This window comes from Erigeron canadensis, chromosome 6 (genome assembly GCF_010389155.1).
Source record: "Erigeron canadensis isolate Cc75 chromosome 6, C_canadensis_v1, whole genome shotgun sequence".
In the NCBI taxonomy this organism is placed as follows: domain Eukaryota; kingdom Viridiplantae; phylum Streptophyta; class Magnoliopsida; order Asterales; family Asteraceae; genus Erigeron; species Erigeron canadensis.
In genome coordinates, this window is record NC_057766.1 from 36,807,050 (window position 1) to 36,826,203 (window position 19,154).

The 19,154-nt window shown below is 33.0% G+C and overlaps 4 protein-coding genes across 4 annotated transcripts; 3 read left to right on the top strand and 1 right to left on the bottom strand.

Annotated features, from left to right (window-relative positions):
• The first annotated feature begins 349 nt into the window (after positions 1-349).
• On the top strand, positions 350-2,213 carry LOC122605211. Its single transcript, XM_043778114.1, has 4 exons — positions 350-729; positions 1,120-1,198; positions 1,300-1,387; positions 1,559-2,213. Exons 1-4 carry the CDS (start codon positions 478-480, stop codon positions 1,638-1,640), a joined length of 501 nt encoding a protein of 166 aa, XP_043634049.1. The 5' UTR covers positions 350-477; the 3' UTR covers positions 1,641-2,213.
• A 188-nt stretch (positions 2,214-2,401) lies between these two features.
• Positions 2,402-3,819, bottom strand: LOC122605669 (dirigent protein 17-like). Its single transcript, XM_043778624.1, has 2 exons — positions 3,734-3,819; positions 2,402-3,242 (listed from the first exon to the last, which is right to left on the bottom strand). The coding sequence occupies exon 2, from the start codon at positions 3,203-3,205 to the stop codon at positions 2,756-2,758; it is 450 nt and encodes a 149-aa protein (XP_043634559.1). The 5' UTR covers positions 3,206-3,242; positions 3,734-3,819; the 3' UTR covers positions 2,402-2,755.
• Positions 3,820-10,685: 6,866 nt separating this feature from the next.
• Positions 10,686-12,412, top strand: LOC122606268 (parthenolide synthase-like). The gene is made up of 2 exons (XM_043779230.1): positions 10,686-11,597; positions 11,762-12,412. The coding sequence occupies exons 1-2, from the start codon at positions 10,686-10,688 to the stop codon at positions 12,380-12,382; spliced, it is 1,533 nt and encodes a 510-aa protein (XP_043635165.1). The 3' UTR covers positions 12,383-12,412.
• A 4,530-nt stretch (positions 12,413-16,942) lies between these two features.
• LOC122606285 (parthenolide synthase-like) lies at positions 16,943-18,624 on the top strand. Its single transcript, XM_043779246.1, has 2 exons — positions 16,943-17,872; positions 18,010-18,624. The coding sequence occupies exons 1-2, from the start codon at positions 16,943-16,945 to the stop codon at positions 18,622-18,624; spliced, it is 1,545 nt and encodes a 514-aa protein (XP_043635181.1).
• Positions 18,625-19,154: the final 530 nt, after the last annotated feature.

Here is a 19,154-nt window from a genome sequence, read left to right on the forward strand (position 1 = left end):
ATTTGCCCACTTTTTTGGTTTTTTTCTTTACATAACTACCTAAAATCCCTAATAAAGCAGACCGTCTTTCCCACTACTGCTGCCGCATTGCGTGGGTACCATGCTCGTACGTATTTTACATGTTTAAGAGGGGTTTTTGATAGGCTTATTTTTATAAATTAAGACATAAATCGCCTATTGCTTATTTGCTTATGCTGATCAAGTATAAGCTTCAAAAGTGTCTGTAGTAGCTTATTTTTACAGTGTTTAGTGTTTTAAAAAAAAAAAAAACCTAAAAAGCATTAGTCAAAACTCGAAACTTTAAAAATATATTTTTTGGGCAAAATTATCCTTGAGCGAGTGAGCGGACAGTTCACATGTTTTTGATACATGAGCCAACAAAGCATACGAGAGAAAATAACCAAACACCCCTTAATTAATCGTAACAAAATACGCGGCTGGATAAGCAGATAAGTACTCGTATAGTTATTTATCACAATGTCGCGAGTGATGTTGGGGGTCATGACTTCTTGTTTCGCCGGTGTTAAATCCGTGACGGAACACCACCCACCACGGCAAACTCAAGTTTCAGTTAAAAACCAACAGAAGAAAACTTCCGGCGGTTTCGGGTCCCGGAAAAAAGAGCCCATTTGGCAGTGCATAAACAACTGTGGCGCGTGTTGTAAATTGGATAAGGGCCCGGCATTTCCATCCCCTGAAGAAATCTTTGATGATGATTCTGATGTTCAAGTAATTATCTTTTGTTTATTTGCATCATTTTTATTTTATTTTATTTATTATCTACAAATAACCATCCAGGAACCCTTTAGATAAGTTGTTTTATTATTATTATTATTGATACAAGTAATATTTGTATATCTTTGTTTGTCTGTTGGTTTTTTTATTAGTTGTACAAAAACACAGAAGCTGTTTATTTTAAGCAATCTCAAATACCCCTAAAAAATGGAGTTCTATTTTATATGTAAAATATTATGGGATGTTTGCGATTAAATATATGCGAGTCACTTTGTTGTATGTACTATTGCTATAATTCATGTAAAGGGGACAATGTTAAGTATAACACAACTTTGTTAACCATGGGCAGAATATATGACATGTGAGTGAATGTGTTATTTTCAGTTATATAGAAATTTGATAGGATCTGATGGGTGGTGCATACATTATGAGAAAAGTACAAGAACTTGCTCCATATATGCTGGTAAACATATTCTACAAAGTGCTTATATGACTATTAATCTATTATCCGTTCTCTTAACTCTTCTTATACATGTTATATATGAGATCTGTCTATAATTTCAGATCGGCCATACTTTTGCCGAGTTGAGCCTGGTGTTTTTGAGAACTTGTATGGGATAGACAAGAAAAAGTTCAACAAGGAAGCTTGCAGGTTAGATGATAATGTTGGAGTTTGTTTGTTTTTGTTTTGATGTTTAAGTGCTTGGTTAGGCTTTCTTTGTTGCTTACTTGCTTTCTGTGGTCACTGAAAATTGAAACGTGAGATTATCTTTGGATAGATTTATCAATGACATGCTTATGGTCTTCCTTGTTCTACTTGCAGTAGCTGCATAGATACAATTAAAGCTATTCATGGATCTCAGTCAGAGGAGTTGGACAAGTTTAAAACTGCTATTAGGAGTTAAGTTAGTATATTGATTTTGACCTGGTTATCTTCAAAGTCGTTAACTGCAATAATTTTAGCGCTAGTGAAAGACGTCTGCTGCTCTTTGACCTGGGAATTGAGGTCTGGAATCTGGATCCGTCTTGGGCACTTTTGTTGGTCACTGACAACCTTATTGTGTTGATTTGTTCTTGACTTTCGGGCGTGCTGATTCAAGTATGGCATATTTCTACCATGACGATTGTAGAGAACAAAGAGCAAACTGTGATATAGGTTACTTGAAACACATGGTTTCAATTCCCGAGAGTGGCTGCTGCCTGCTAGTCAGTGTGATGTTATAGTATCAGACGTCCCTCATTTTTTGGTGGTTTATACTATTATATAGATGATTCAGTCTCTTGGTTATGTTTGTAGTCTCACAAACTCTCTTTACAAAAGAGTAATCTTACTGATTGTCCCATAGTTCCCCTTGTTAACATGAGCATATCTTCTATTTATATTTTGGCCATTTTGTTGAAGCCATTTGGTTGTATGATTAAGCAGAGAGCCAGAGAATTATGATAAATTAATTTATGAAGTTATTTATTTCTTGTTTTTTGTTAATCGTATCAATTATGTTGTTCATCAAGCTTTAACTAAGTTGGCTATCATGAACTATCAATTTGTAAGACTAGGAAAATATCATTGATTCATTTGAACTGGTGTATTTAGTTAAAGGTCTATATGATTGATAAGAATCCAGACCTTATATTTGCAATAAAATATTAAAACATTTTGTGAAACTAAACTCAACAGAAGCGCTTTCCCATGGCATAACATAGTCAAACTCAGAATACAATACATCTTTAATTGATTCAAGGGATACACATTGCTCTGTCATTGCTAATCAGGCTCTAAAATCCTAGTCCAACATCGAATTATCTCTGTTAAAATCCCTCACAAAATATCTTTTTCCGGGTTTTCAAAGAGATGAGCTAAAACAGGAACTAACTATATAGAATGCCTTACATGATTGCCCTCCTAGAAAAGAAACTCCATATATCCCAAAACCAAGCTGTCAACAATGATCTACAAAAGGTTAGAACATGAAATACCTACTTGCTAGATCTCCATTTTCCCGACCACGACCTTAACCCTTCATGTGGGCGGATTGCGCGATTTAGTCGCAGATTTCCCAGACTTTTTATCCGGTTTCTGCCTCTTCTTGATGACTTTTGATGTTAATGCTTTCAAAGGAATTGTGACATCAATAGGTAGAAGCACTTCTTGCAACTCATGCCATTCAAGATCTTCAAAATCCCCATCTTCATAAACAACTCTGTACCAGCCCGATTCTTTGTCAAATTCCATAACTTTCCCCTTATATAACTTCCCCTCAAATAACTTTTGAACCTCTCTACCTTCAAACCAGCCACCCAAAGACTCGTTTATTTTCGAATCTGTGTCATCTTTAGCCTTGGAGACGAGAAGATTACTATCCTCATTGGTGCACACAGGAGGCATACCATTGATAACTATAGCCGGTTCGCCAGATATCTCATATATTACAGATGTTGGAGAATCCGGGTTGTCTTTTTTAAGATTCATCTCTATTTTAAAATGCTTAAACTTAATTGAATTTATCCTGAGAAATTAAGGAAGAAAAACAAGTTTAACAAATATATGGTTAAGCGCTGAACAATTTTTGTGTTTAAGAAAGTCGATCAAACTACACTATTATTAGTCAAAAAAAATATATATTTAACACAAGTCACATACATCAAAAAAAATATATATATACAAAAACAAAAAGGAATTACTTAGAAAAATGATCAGAGTCTGCAACACAAAATGTGTTATTTTCAATTATCTGGTCCCAAATAGTAATAAATTTTATTAAAAAATATATGTATAAATATACACACAATAATTGAGTATGTATGTATGTATGTATGTTATCAGTGACAACTTGATCAAAGCAATTATTATAGACATTGTCGTAAATTATAATGCAATATCAGTATGACAGTATCCATCCAAACAAGATATAAACTATTCATATCGTTAATTTACTATTTATTAGTATAAGCAAAAGATATAGATTAGTGAAAGTAATACGAAATTTAATTTAATTACCTGAAGAATTAAGCGAATCGTCCTCTTGTTTGATTTGTATTTCCCTAAACCCTAATCCCCAAATTGGGGTAGTTTTGGTTCAAACTTTTAAATTCACACCCACAACTATATGTCATTTACAAAATCAACACCATGGACATATTTTAGTAAATCGTCCTATAAACCGGTAAATGATGGATTTTTTTGGATAAGCAAAAATCCGTCTTTTTTCTGTTTGGATTATTTCATAAAAGATGGATTTTTTTTTTTAATACCGTTATTTTATTTTATTTTTTATCATTTGAGTTTAATTTGAATTTTTCAAAAATGTAATCATATAGCAAAGTAGAATTTTATATAAGTTGAATTTAAATTAAATTTAATTAACGAGGGTTAAAAGGCTTTAAAAAAAAAAACAATTATCCAACAATAGTCAAATGTCTATACTATGTATTAAAATATCGTTGTGTTCATTATTGATATGTAACTTTCAAACTTTTAAAATATTTACCCCATATATATATATGACATGCGTCACGTCGAATATTAAGTGGTTTAATTGGTTAGGTATATGTAACGTTAAGAACTAGGCATTCCTGTATAAACTAGTGTTTAGACCCCGTGCGATGCACGGACAACCCTAAATAATTTTTCTTAAACTTTATTTTAAGATTGTATCAATGAATAAATATAACTGAGTTGGACATAATAAAAATATTCTTATGAGTTGATTAATTTAAAGAAGAAGAATGCTAGATATACCTTGGGATTTATTAATGATACACGAGGGCTTAAAACGCGTACATTGCATGCCGGAGAGAAATTATAAAATGGATTGCCCATAGTAGGCGCATATAAGAAGGATTATGTTGGTTACCTGGATGTGATAGGTATTATGAATTTTCCCCACTTTGATATATAGACCACGTGGATGCGCTATAACCTTAAATAATTTCTTTAACACCAGTTCAAGCATGTATGTAGCGAAGTAAATGTACTCCTATTACAACTAATGACCATTTTAAAAAAAATTAATGACTTCATAATTTAGCAAATATACCAAAGTCTTATTACAACTAATGACCGTTTAAAAAAAATGCATAGAAAAGTCTTATTTAGCACTAAAATAAACCAAATATACTTCATAATTTTCATCACAAATTTGATAGGCTGTTATTTGTATAAGATTTGAAATTTGTTGATCATTCATTTTAACTCCAATAGCACCAGTGGCATCTACAATCCTAACTTGCACATTAAACCTACCAAAAAAAAAAACAGAGATACAATTTTACCACACAACTTAATGATTATAGAGTTTTAATATGAAATATAAATATATACCTAGGAATGATGAGAACTCCTTCCTTGTTACATGAACAACAAATCCACATTTTGTTGTCCCTTAAAGCATCAATAATGTCGACTGCATCCATGTAGAGATCGGTCAACTTAACTTCTTGAGAACAGTTCACACATTCCATTGAATACCATAACTGGTCGGTTGGAATAAAACCGATTGTTGCAACAACAACCACTTTATCAAACTGTCAAAATGAAAATGTTTATACATTAGAATGTTAAAAAGCTAGTTATAAATTCGAAAGAAAGTTATGTTAAAAAGTAATCTAATCAAAAAAGAAAAATTCACAAACAATGAATACTTACATGTTCGTCCATCAGGATCATCTCAATACTACCTATGTTATTAACATCTCCATATAGAGATTGCTTCCATAGACACAAATTCTAACCGTTATCGTACATTGCTTATTATTTGGACGCAAATTTCTAATTGAAACATGGTTTAGTGAAGCCATGCTAAAATTGATCTGTTATGTGTTTACGTTTTGAAATGCCTTAAAACTGAATGGAAGTGGACTTATATAGACATAGACATGTAAAGAAGTAACCGCCACAAGCAATACACGAACGGTTACATATTCAAATTTTCGAAAATTTGAACTTCTTGAAAGTATAACTAATCCGTTTTCGAAAATTTAAACTTCTTATAAAAGTAACTAATCCGTAGACCTTCCAAGGAGCAATATTGTAATGATTTTTTTGGCTTTCTTGCATTTTTAAGCATGCCACATAGGCAATAACTAACAAATTTTGAAGTGAGATTTATATAATGTTGGGATATGGCCAATTAAAAAAATTGAAACATGTTATTGATTAATTAAGTTTTAAAACAATTATATTTTCTTAATATTAGGCTGAGCAGGTTCGTCTCATAGATTTTAGATACCCTGTTAGATTTTATAAATGGTGTCCACTAAACAACAACAAAAAAATATAAATTATAAGGGATAGTAGGTATTTATAAAAGTATCAAAACAACTATCATAATAATGTCATTAAAATTTAAAAAAAAATTAGCAAAGTTATTCTTTAACTATAATTTGTCTAAATCTAAAATATTATACTTGGCACCCCAAATCTCTCTCCTTTAGCTTAATACTCTCTTCTTATTAATTTTTAATTTTTTAAATATTTATTTAATAAATAAATGTCCGACCTTTAATAAAGAAATCTTATATAAAAATCTTTGTTATTATTATTATCTATATACATACACCACCTAGAAAAAACACCCACATATTCTCAACAGAAGAAAAATCTACGGCAAAAAAAAACTACGATCGACTACCAAAAATGTTTTTTAATTTATATATACTTTGTTCATATTTAATCATTATTATTATTATTTAACAATGAATTCGTATGTTATTGTTAAACCAACATATGTTAACTATTATCTACGACTCCGTGTTATGCATGTACCGACTGTTTTGGAGTGGAACAACTCGAAGAAAATCAAAACGTTTGAGATGATTTTTGTTGATGAATTGGTATGTTTCTTTTTTAATTATATACTATACACTTTTTGTTTCACTTTTATTTAACTAAAGTTGAAAAAAAAAATGGTAAACTTTAATCAATAGTTATATGGAGTTAATTTTTATATCTTTCTTCTTTAGCTTTCATGTTGATCACGTTGTGATATTAGTCATATTGATGATTGCTCGAATCATACCGTTACTGTGTAAAATTTTAATTCGTCTATATTTGATGGTGCTCGCTAGCTTTTCGTTGCATAAGAAAAGCACTTTTGAATTAGATATGACTAAAAAAAGATCAAAAGTTGTCATCAAGAATCAATTTATTAAGAATATATATAAAGATTTATGAAGCAGAAACTTACCTATCAAAACTTAGTACTTGATCTTTGTACGCAATGTAACGTCTTTATTTTTTAATTATTAATATATGTTTATGTTTATTGATTGATATATAGTTTAATATAAAAGCAAGCTCTGTGTACATTATCAATTTCCAAGTTGATTTCGGTAACTATATAATATACTTGAATTCTAATTTTTTAGCTTTGATTTATATATTTTGAAACAATCCGTCTATTGAACGGACCTAAACACTAGTGTATTTATATAAAGATAAAACGGTAAAACTTAATTAAAATTAACAAATTAAATTAAAATAATATATATAATTATTGGATTTGACTACAATTGGACTTTGACTTATGTACATATAATGAGATATTTACGTACGTATCATCTCAAAACTTTGGGGCCCTGCTCATATGTGCCTATTGCACTTGCTGGGCGTTGTACTTTTGGTGGATCCAACTAGACATATCGGTTAAACCAAGTCAACCATTTTCGGCCACGAAATCGGTTCTAACTTGCGGTCAACCATTTATGTCGACTCCTACTACAACAGTAGCGGCCCTTGAATAGCTGGCAAAGTGCACCACATGCATGTAATATCAAATTTCAATGGTTGGAGTATATGACTTTCTTAAGTATAGCCGGTCACGTACAATTTATCACCATTGACTTATTTTGATAGGGAAGTAATCTGTACACCATCTGATTTTGACCTTACATCACCAAACATGTTATATAATATTGTACCGTGGAACACTTTAAAGCACATTTGGTGGTGTACGATCAAAAACAGATGGTATACAGATCATCTACCATTTTGATACCTTCCCTTTTATCAATCATTTACTTTGATCTCTCTTTGTGTTTGTGTGCCTTTTTCTCTGTTCAAAATAATATTTCGTTGAGATTCGCATGCTATCCAAAAATTATTGTCACGAGTAGGGCAAAACTTAAACCTAAATGCAAGATATATGAAATTATGATAACCCTTTACTTCTTAAGTTTAAAATCTAAAGTTTAATATTTTGAAATCGAAACAAATATTTAACAAAACTTCAAAAACATTATTAAAAGTAAAATCTTAATTAAATGTTCTTACTGAGGAGCTTGTAAAATAAAATTTACAATTTTCTAAAATGAAAATGTTTCATGAAGTAGCTAAATTTATCGAAACTGCAAACATGTATACTACTTAGAACCCCTATCATTTTAAAAGAGCCTCTAAAAGATGATTATTATTTATCCCTCAAATTCATCCACTCCATTAAATATCTCCATCTAATACAATTATAAGAGCACGTTTCTTTTTTTAATTATTAAGTATTAAACATATTAAATGACTGAATGTATAAATAATCTCTATATATATATTAACTAAAAAAAATAACAATTACTCGTATTTATGTTGATACATGAACTTTTTTACGTGGCACCAAATGCCATTAAATTAACTATGGGTATAGTAGTTAACTGAGTACATCACGAACATTACACTTTTAACAAGAACTTTTGACAATTTTTTCAATAGCTTTGTAGGTAAGAGCATTCATAATGCTTTCACTCATCCTCCAAGTATTAGTTTCTGTCAGCATCACATCAACTCCATCTTAGCTTAAGGACTAACCAAAAACTAATTCCCCAAAACATCCACTATGCCAGAACTAGTCTAGGACCACCATTTATTTGTTTTTACCCATTTAACCTAATATTCTACCAACTATATAATTATACACTTTTAACCTTTTAACTTATACAACTTTAATAAAAACACACTTAAAAATTTCATTAAATAAAAAACATACAATACAATAAAATAAAACATACATAATCCTAAAAGATAAACATACTTAATACTAACACATTATATAACTTTAAAGCATACATAATATTAATACTCGGAATAGTCCGAGTTCACAGTATTGTCGTCGTCATTGCGATGAATGTACCAATATGGTTCAGGAGACCCGACATCGTTGCCGGGTTGCGGAGATGCGTACTCCTCCCCAGGGTCAGTCCGGTAATCATCAGGACGACCACTACCGATAACACCTTGCCAGAATAATGCGTGGTTTAGAGTTTTATTTAATGTGTTAGTGACAGCGGTAAGCTGGAAAATAGTTTGATTCAGCCAGTCGATCTTCTGCCGAAAATAAATAATGTACTCATCTTCGACGGCGTTACGAGCATGTCCTGTAGCTTCAAGCTAGTCGTTCAATTTTGGCTGTGCCTGGCGCTTTGTTGGAAGTTATGTTCTCAATCATATTGTTAACTGCAGATCTGTTTATATCATAGTTGAGCATGTGATCCCGCATGCCTATTATTGCATCGTGAACGATCATGTTTGGTATGTTGTTTGTCATGGTTCTTTTGTGAATGTGTGTTATTTGTTTAGAAGAGTGTGTGTTTTTTAGTAGAGAATAAGAAGGTAAATAGTTTGTATATATATGATAAATAGGGACCAAAAGTGTAAAATTTTTAAAATTAAGAAATCTGGCTGTTGAGGGATTAGTTGTGACACTTTTTTGAAAATTAAATTGTTACCGTTCCATTGAAAAGAACAAATAGTAATAATAAAAAAAAAACTAGAATGAGTCTCGTCCCTAGGGGCCGGACGGACGAACGAAAATGGAACGAAGGACGAGTCACACCTAACGATGTGCACTTGTCCTCCAAGCAGAAACGAAGTGGAGAACGAGGTGAAACAGAGGCATTGTGAATCCTCTAACAAGTTGAAATATTTCAAGTCATTGATTTAACAAGAACATACTTTTGGCAAAAGAACATACTTTTGGCAATTTTAATTCTTTATTTACACTATTTGAATAAATTTTGTAAAAAATTTAAAGTATTCACGACATACACGAATTGAAACAAAAACTTGTTTACACTTTAACATGTTTAAAAATATTTACACATTTCAAAGAGTAAAAAAGATTTATAATCATACTTTTCTCACACTTGAAAGTGCAGACATTAAAACTTGCTTACACTTGAACATGTTACTATTTTTCTTCTCTTTGATAATGGTTGTATTTACCAAACTTAGATTAACTTTTTACTGCAATTTATAGTTATCATATGTTAATATCAGTATCAATATACTAAGAAATAATAATAATAAAAATAATTAAACATCATATTCAATTCTCATATATATGAGTTAATATCTATTTAATAATCTATAGACTGAAATGCCCAAACTATGAGTATTAATATATCATGAGATTAAACAAATGTTTAATATTCTAATCTAAATCGTGCATCATGCATTATTATTCATGAGTATTTTTCACCCTTTCTTCGGGAGGCAGACCTCATCGCATGCAAAGGTTGGAGGGCCTTTTCTACCATTTAGATAAAAACTGGAAGCAGTCTCTCTACTTTGGTAGAGGTAAGGTCTGCCTACATCTTAACCTCTCTCATACACCGTCAAGGTATTGGGACTCAAAACCCGCAAAAAGTGGCACCGAGCAGTTACTTACTTTTAGTATTTTTTTTTTTTTAATATATACGACGGTAATGGTTCAACAAACATTCAAAAAATTCAACAAACCATCAATGAGAAGATAATATATAATACTGCACTATATATTAACTTATATATAAGTATAAAATATACATACACAATATTATTCTTCAACAAGCTAGCTAGATATGTGTCCTCCAATAATTAAGCTTTGACAAGCCTTCATGCATCTACAAATTAAATTGTATATGTCGAGCTAATAGGATATACAAATTACTTTCATCACTGAACAAGCAAAAACATTCACATAATTATGGATGTCTTAATTCTTTCCCCTTCATGGCTTCTAGCAATCATTTTCATGTCACTTATCCTTACGTACATTCGAAAATCGAATAAGTCCTCGGCCAAGCTTCCCCCAAGCCCTCCAAGGCTTCCCATAATCGGAAACTTACACCAGCTAGTCGGTAAACCTCGTCCGCAAGCCCTTTGGGACCTTGCTCAAGAATACGGTCCGATTGTGCAACTCCAAATTGGTGCAAAACCTTACATACTTGTCTCTTCCCCTTCCATGGCCAAACAAATCTTGAAAACTCATGATCACATCTTTTGTTCTCGTCCAATTTCTAACGCTGCAAAGCGACTAACTTATGAGTATTTAGACATCGCCTTCTCCCCTCAAAGCGATCATCGCAAGGAAAAACGCAAGATTTTGGTGTCTGAATTCCTTGCTCCCAAGAAAGCTAGATCGTTTAATCGTGTGTTAGTGATGGAGATTGAGAACATGGTTCGTTCTTTATCGTCACTTCCATCAAACACAAAAGTAAACGTAAGCAAGATATTATTAGAATTGGTCAAGGAAGTGGTGTGTAAGGTGGGATTTGGCAAGAACTATAAAGAGATACCTCTTTCGGGTGGTTCATCATGGGAAGAAATACTTGAAGAAACGTCGTTAATGTTGAATGGATCGTTTAGTGATAATTTTCCGTGGATTGGTCAAGTTTTCGACCGGCTTAGCGGATGGAATAGTAAGTTGGAGAAATGCTTTGGTAATCTTGATGCCTTCATCCAAATGATTGTTGATGATCATCTGATCAATAATCATAAGGATGGTGAAATAAGCGATGCTAATAAGGACTTTGTTCATAGGATGATCGCCATATCTTCCTTTGAGAATGCTTCTGATTATCAACTGACTAAAGAGGACGTAAAAGCGCTTATAATGGTAAGTAACATATATATATATATATATTAGCTAGTACTTTTTATAACATAAATACTAGCTAGCTAGTATTTCAGTATGATTTTTTGTAATATTTATATATGTAATTAATTTGAAGTACCAACTAACTAGTATGAAATTAAACTAAACGAAAATGAGGTTTTCAGAACGTATTCACAGGGGGAATTGATACAACTGTTTCAGCATTGGAGTGGGCAATGTCCGAGATTGTTAAAAGTCCCAGAGTTTTGAAAAAGTTACAAGACGAAATCAGAAACTGTATGGGGAGAAAACAAAAAGTAGACGAACTCGATATCACAAAAATGACATATTTGAAATTGGTAGTGAAAGAGACGCTACGACTGCACCCACCGGCTCCATTGTTGGTCCCCCATGAATGCTTTAGCCAATGCCAAATCGGTGGCTACGATGTCTTCCCCGGGACAAGTGCTATAATCAATGCTTGGGGGATAGGCAGGGACCGAAACACATGGGGCGAGAACGCGGATGAGTTCTATCCAGAGAGGTTTGAAAAACTTGATGCTGATTTTGGAGGGGGGAATTTTGAACTGGTCGCGTTTGGAGCTGGACGAAGATCATGCCCTGCGATTAGCACGGCTCCTGCAACCGTAGAGTGGGTGATTGCAAACCTTCTTTACTGGTTTGATTGGGAATTTGATGGCGGCGTGAAGAATGAAGATTTGGATATGCAAGAAGAGGGTACTCTTATTGTCCATAAAAAGTTACCTCTTTACCTTATTCCTACCAAACACAGTTGGGAAGACTAATGATAAAAGATATATAATGTAGATTTGTGCACCTAGAACAATAAGGTGTAACATAAATACTCTGTTGAGATTTAATCTTGACTTATTTAAGTTTATTAGTTGGGTCTACTTGGTTGCTTGCATGGAATAAAAAGAAATCTCAAATATGTACGTGGGCGCGCAGTGGGCTACTCAATGTTGGGTGATCTTCATGTGTTTATTTTAATTTGTAGTTTATTTAGTAGTTTGTTTTTAGTATTTAGTAGTCAATGGCATGTGTCAGGGGTGTTTCACTAAACTTGCTATGCGGAGACCCGAGGGAGTTTACTCTAAGGTCTTGAATTCAAGCCTTGGTAGGTTCTCCTCGATGGTATTTTCCAATAGAGGAGGTGGTATGATGAGAAAGGCTATTTAAGATCCGCTTAGTGCGAGATCTTTTTGTTGTGTGATTAACACATATCATACGCATCTGAAGTAAAATTTACTTGGTAAAAAAAAAGAAAAGTCAATAGCATGCGTCTTTTATCTAGGAGGAATGGGTCTTTATGTTGACCGGTTATTTAGAGTCAAGAGACGTTGGAGAGTGGCTTAAAATTAGGAGAAGGTGATTGTGTCAGTTGGTATTTGTAGGCTGCCATGCTTTTGGTGAATGAAAGTAACAATTCCTTTTTGCAAACTATACTCTCTGCATATTTTCTTTTTATATAATTCTCCATATCATCACATATTTATATATATATTAGTTGCGAGTATATCTTGTGCCTGATATCCAACATACTCAACAAGAATTTTTGCAACTTATTGGAGCATGTATCGGATTTGTGAAAATTTTGTAGTGGAGTTTATGTTTTACATCAAAATTTTAGATAGTTTATACATCAAAATGTTACACGAAGGTTGATCGCCATATCACAAAATCTCAATTTTACATACTTATAAATTTGTAATGGGACCATTTGTAATTAAATGCTTAAAGGTGTATAAGATTACAAACTTGTGCCTTTTTCATTAGATGTAGAGCCATGAATTGATATCAGGGAAGAGGTCAGGGGCTCTCTAGTGTGGACCTGGTTAAAATAACGTAAGTTAGATCATCTTTTGCAAGCAAATGATCTACATCTTTCAAAAAAAAAAAAAGGAAGAGGGGTGGGTAGCGGTTGTTTGGTTGGAAAGACCTATTTGAATACATATATTTTTTAACAGCGAGTTATTAGTTAGTTTAGCATTCGAGACACCACAGTGATATCCAATTGGGCAATTAATACGCGGAGTTCGAATCACGCATGCCTGGATGAAACCCATAACTCTAAAAAAAACTCAAATAATCCACCCCTACAAATGTAGGTTATTAGATTTGAACTCTGGTGGATTTTCTCAATTCAAGGTTTAAGACGTCCTTATCAATGAGTCACCAACCCATTGACATCATTGTATTTAAATATATCATTTCTCATTGATTTAACTTTTGAAATGAAAACTAACACGATAAATGGTTAGTTAGAAAGGACCAAATACTTTAGAGGATCTATATTCATTATACTAGATGGATGGCCGTGTGTTGTAGCGGTAAAAATAGACAACGTTTGAAGTGGGATGTGAAGCGGGAGGGGGGGGGGGTGAGTTAGGGTTTTTGTTTGTGTGGGGATATCAGTTTCTTTTATAAGGGAGTATAAATATGTCTTTTTTCGTAATTTTTCTTTATCAGAAGTCTAAATAGTTGATTGATTTTTAAAAGTTTGGATTAACCCTAGAGGTGAGGTCACGATTATTCTTGTTTCATTAAAAGTTAAAATAAATTATCTAATTTTTTTTACTTGATAATTTAAAAATTAAAAACTTAATCATTCAGTCAAATTTCATGTTTATTTTTTTATTAAATAAATAAAGATGACGTACCGTCAATTACGTACCTAAATTTTACTTAATACATACCGATATTATTTAGACATTTAAAATTTAATATACTCGACGCACTTAATGAAAAAAAATAAAATAAATGAAACGGGCTCCATGCCAAAAGTTTGGATCAACCGTTACGTGAAGTAACAATAGTAGCTGCACCAACACAATGCTATAATACATTTTTTTAAAATCTCTTATAAAGTTATTAATTAAATTAGACGTGCTTCAAGTGTTCAATACAAAACAAAAGAATTAGATGTCCTCCAACTTAACGACTTATATATGGAACTTTTAAAAGGTAATATTTATTAAAATCGAACCGAAATATACAACTAATACAATAAGATTTCGTTCCTTTTCATCTCAACCTAATAATACTAGCTTTCTCTATTTTTTATTTTTAATTTACTTACATGCCTTCGAAGACTAAATTAATATTATTGGCTTTAATCTCATATTTTCAGTATGGAGATTTTAAAAGTGTACGTGTATAAATGTGAGTAAATATTTACAATTTAGATTAGATTTTTCTTTTAAACAATGTTTTAACTACGTACATTTTCTTTTTTAGAACGTCAAATATGTTTAACTACGTTAGTGAGTGCCAATTACCAACAATTTCAAGAAAACCGTCTCAATTTTTGTTTAATGGTCATTTCAACCTTATTAGAAATGCCAGAGAGTATAGAAAAACATTTCTTTTTAATTAGTTATGATACCGTTAATTGAATGATATGGTCGTTACTCATGGATAGTAGTAGATCCAGAGATTTTAGTAAGAGTGGACACTTTTTTTTTTTTTTACAAACTAAAGAACCTGTGTGTGAATAAGTGAATTGTAAAATAAAAGTTACAAAATATATCACACATGCGTGTGTGTGAAACTATAAAGAAGAAAAACCTTTTATCATAAGCTTTAGATTCTGAAAAGAAAAGGAAAAAAAAAAGCAATTGGGCATTTTTAGGAACTTACTCATTTTCTAGTCGGCTTGATAGTTAAAAAAAAAAGAGAAAAAAGTTTAGTTGGGCTTTCGTTTTGAAGGTGGGCCTTTACCCCTCTTGGTTACATGCTGGATTCGCCAATGCTAGTCATGCACACAGCACACCCACATGTCATGATGTCATTCATGGCTAACAAAATTCAAAAATCCAAGTATCACAAGATCATAAGCTGGCCAGTGATATGAATATTGTATTGAATGAACCTTTTAGATAAATACTTTATAATATATTGTTTTATTTTTATTGTTATTGTTATTGGACTCTTTCGTGAAACTACAATTGATCATATATAAAAGTTAAATAATTTTAAGTTTAGAAGAAATTAAACTTTGATTGTAATCCGTGGTGGAGATCGACAAAGGAGGGCTGGGTGGTGCCAAGTCTCCCCAATAGGCGCAAATGCCATGGATTTCTATAATCCGCCCGAGGATTTCTCAAACTTTATATAGTATAGTCTCCTCCAATACAAGTCGTATCCTGGCTATTGCAATTAATAACTATGAGAATAACCAACAATACTTAAACCCTTGAGATGGTGATAGATTCAAAGATTTGAATATGAGAAGCAAAAAAGAAAATCTTACTTGAACATCAAAAGAGCTATAAACATCAAAAGAACTAACTTTTGCTTTGTAGGTGTTAGGAATGAGGATATATTTATAAGAATATTTTAAAAATAAGATAAGCACACTAGATTACACTTTAGGCACTTCACAGTTGGCAATTTGGAGAAAAACATTATACACTTGTTTAGAGGGAACCAATATAGTTGTGCATGTGAAATAGAATCAAAGGAATTGAGAAATCTTGGTTTGTGGCTTGTGGACTTGCTACTTTGTTGGATTACCATGTGTAGTAAGTAAATCCACAACATCAACGGAAACGTGGATCAGTTAATAGAGAAATTAATACAGTGTCTTCAAATTAAAGGGCTCCGAGTTTCTTGCTTATATTAAACGTGGATCGATACGTACCCATTTCAGTATAACCCAAAGGATCTGCAGACTGTAGGCTGAATGACCACAACCAAGGTGGGAATTAATTGTGATCAGTTAACCCCGTAAACTACTCCCACTATAAAGAGTTCCTGAATATATAGTCCCGGCCAGTTGATTGTGACTACGACTTCCCATATAATTATATAATCCCAAATTTTGGTAGCTGTGATGCCTCAAATGAAGGGCAGTTTCAGTCCAATAATCATCACAAATTAACAGGGCAGTGAGATGATGAATGTATGTTAATATTACGGTTAACCAGAAACTAGATTAAAGCCGGGGTTGGGGGACCAATATATGTTGCCATATCACTAGCTATGATCGATATATAGTTCACCTGATTATTTTACTTCTTTCTCTATTCGCTGTTGATCAAACTACATTATCATCATACTTTTTTATAATATCTTTATCCATGCATAAAATCTAATCTCATATATTATATTTGTGCACATTTTTATTTTTTATTTCAATTACATTTTATATGCAATTAAAAGTTCTGGATGGACATTGACCAATTAATATAATCTATCAATATTGTCTTGTAACAAATCTACAAGGAGGATATATAGGTAATTCAGATTAATCTAAGCCAAGCGTCCATTCTATATAAGTGAGCATGTATAAACTTAAGAAACACAATATCATCATCAAACAAGAACAAAAACCAATCAATCACATGGAAATCATCACTCTCTTCTCTTCATGGCTTTTTATAACAACGCCACTACTCTCCTTAATATTGTGCATGTTTTTATATAATCTCAGATTGATCAACAGGTCAGTCACTGCAGGCCATAAGCTTCCCCCAAACCCTCCAAAGCTTCCCATTATTGGAAACTTGCACCAATTACTAGGGAAACCGCGTCATCAAGCCCTTTGGGAACTTTCAAAAGAATACGGTCCCATTATGTTACTTTATGTTGGTTCAAAACCTTACGTTGTCGTCTCTTCCTCTGACATGGCCAAACAAGTACTTAAAACTAACGATCACATATTTTGTTCGCGTCCAGTTTCCCAAGCCACCAAACGGTTTAGTTACAACAACATGGACATTGCTTTCTCGCCTTACAGCAATCACTGGAGAGAGATGCGCAAGCTTTTGGTGTCTGAGCTCCTTGGGCCAAAAAGAGCTAGATCATTTAACCATGTGTTGGTGTCAGAGATTGAGAGCATGATTTGTTCTTTATCTTTACATGCATCAGCAAACACAGCGGTAAACCTAAGTGAGTTGATTGTAGCTTCGGTAAAAGGTATGGTGTGTAAGGTGGCGTTTGGTAAAAATTATCTAGAACAACCACTTAACGGTCCATCATGGGAAGTGATGCTTGAAGAAACCGTTGACATATTGGGTGGGTCGCTTGGTGATTCTTTTCCATGGCTGGGTCGACTTATTGACCAACTTAGCGGATGGAATGGTAAGCTAGAGAAGTGTTTTAGTAATCTTGATTCCTACATCGACACGCTTGTTGATGGACACCACAATCACACCTTTGCAGCAATTAGCAACGACGATAAGGACTTTGTCCATACGTTGGTTGAGTTATCTTTGAAAGAGAATGCTTATGGCTACCAGTTGACTAGAGATGACATTAAAGCGATTGTAATGGTACGTAATTAAACATCTTACCTCTTTCCCTTAATTTTTGAAATGCTACTATATAAGATTTAGTTAGATTTAATTAAAAAGCAGATTTATGCAATATTTATTAAATATGAAACTAATGTAAATAGACAACCTTTTAGGACGTACTTACAGGTGGAGTTGATACAACTGTTGTCACCCTAGTGTGGGCAATGTCAAAAATTGTTAGAAGTAGCAGAGTGATGCAAAAGTTGCAATGCGAAATCAGAAATTGTGCAGGAAAAATTCAAAAGGTAAATGAACTGGATATCACAAAAATGACATACTTGAAGATGGTGGTAAAGGAAACACTAAGATTGCACACGCCTGCTCCACTGTTGATCCCTCACGAAAGCTTAAGCCATTGCCAAATTGGTGGTTATGACGTCTTTCCTGGGACGACTGTATTAATCAATGGGTGGGGGATGGGAAGAGATCCAAGCATCTGGGGAGAGAATGCTGCCGAGTTCTACCCAGAGAGGTTTGAACATATTGACGTTGATTTTGGAGGGGGGAATTTTGAGATGGTTCCGTTTGGAGTGGGACGTAGGTCGTGCCCAGCGATGAACAATGCTCTGGCAACGGTGGAGTTCATGATAGCAAATCTTCTTTATTGGTTTGATTGGGAAGTTCCTAGCGGAATGAAGAACCAAGACTTGAACATGGACGAGGCGGGTTCCCTTGTTGTTCGCAAGAAATTACCACTTCATCTTGTGCCCAAAATCAAGCATAATTAATAGGAAAGCCTATATGTATTGAAATATCCACTCTATGTTTACCTCGTTTTCTCAATACTTTGAATAAAACTACTTTCTCTAGGTGAATCAAACTATGAAATAACTATCAGATAAATTGAACTGATTTTTATCTATGGATCGAATTACTTGGGAGCTCAAAGTAATAAGACAGGTTAAATTACATTTGAGGTAGGTGGTCTTTCAGTTAGCTTTTTGACCCTAGAGTTTCTTACCAGGTTCAAGTTCTATTTTAGGGGTTTTTTTTCTTCTATTCAATCCTAAGTATTCGTGTAAAACAAGAATAGGAGAATAATATATATTTTGTCATTAATTTTGGGTTTTGCCTCTTAAATCATAATAAACTCAAAGAATAAGTGTGTATTCCGCACTTCCAAACTACTGAAGTTTAATTATTTATAAAAACTTGGTCAATTAAGTTACGGAGTAACACAATTACATTAGAATATCAAACTATATGTATCAATATTTGAAAGTCAAGTTGAATGTGCCAATATTTGAAACGGCAAACA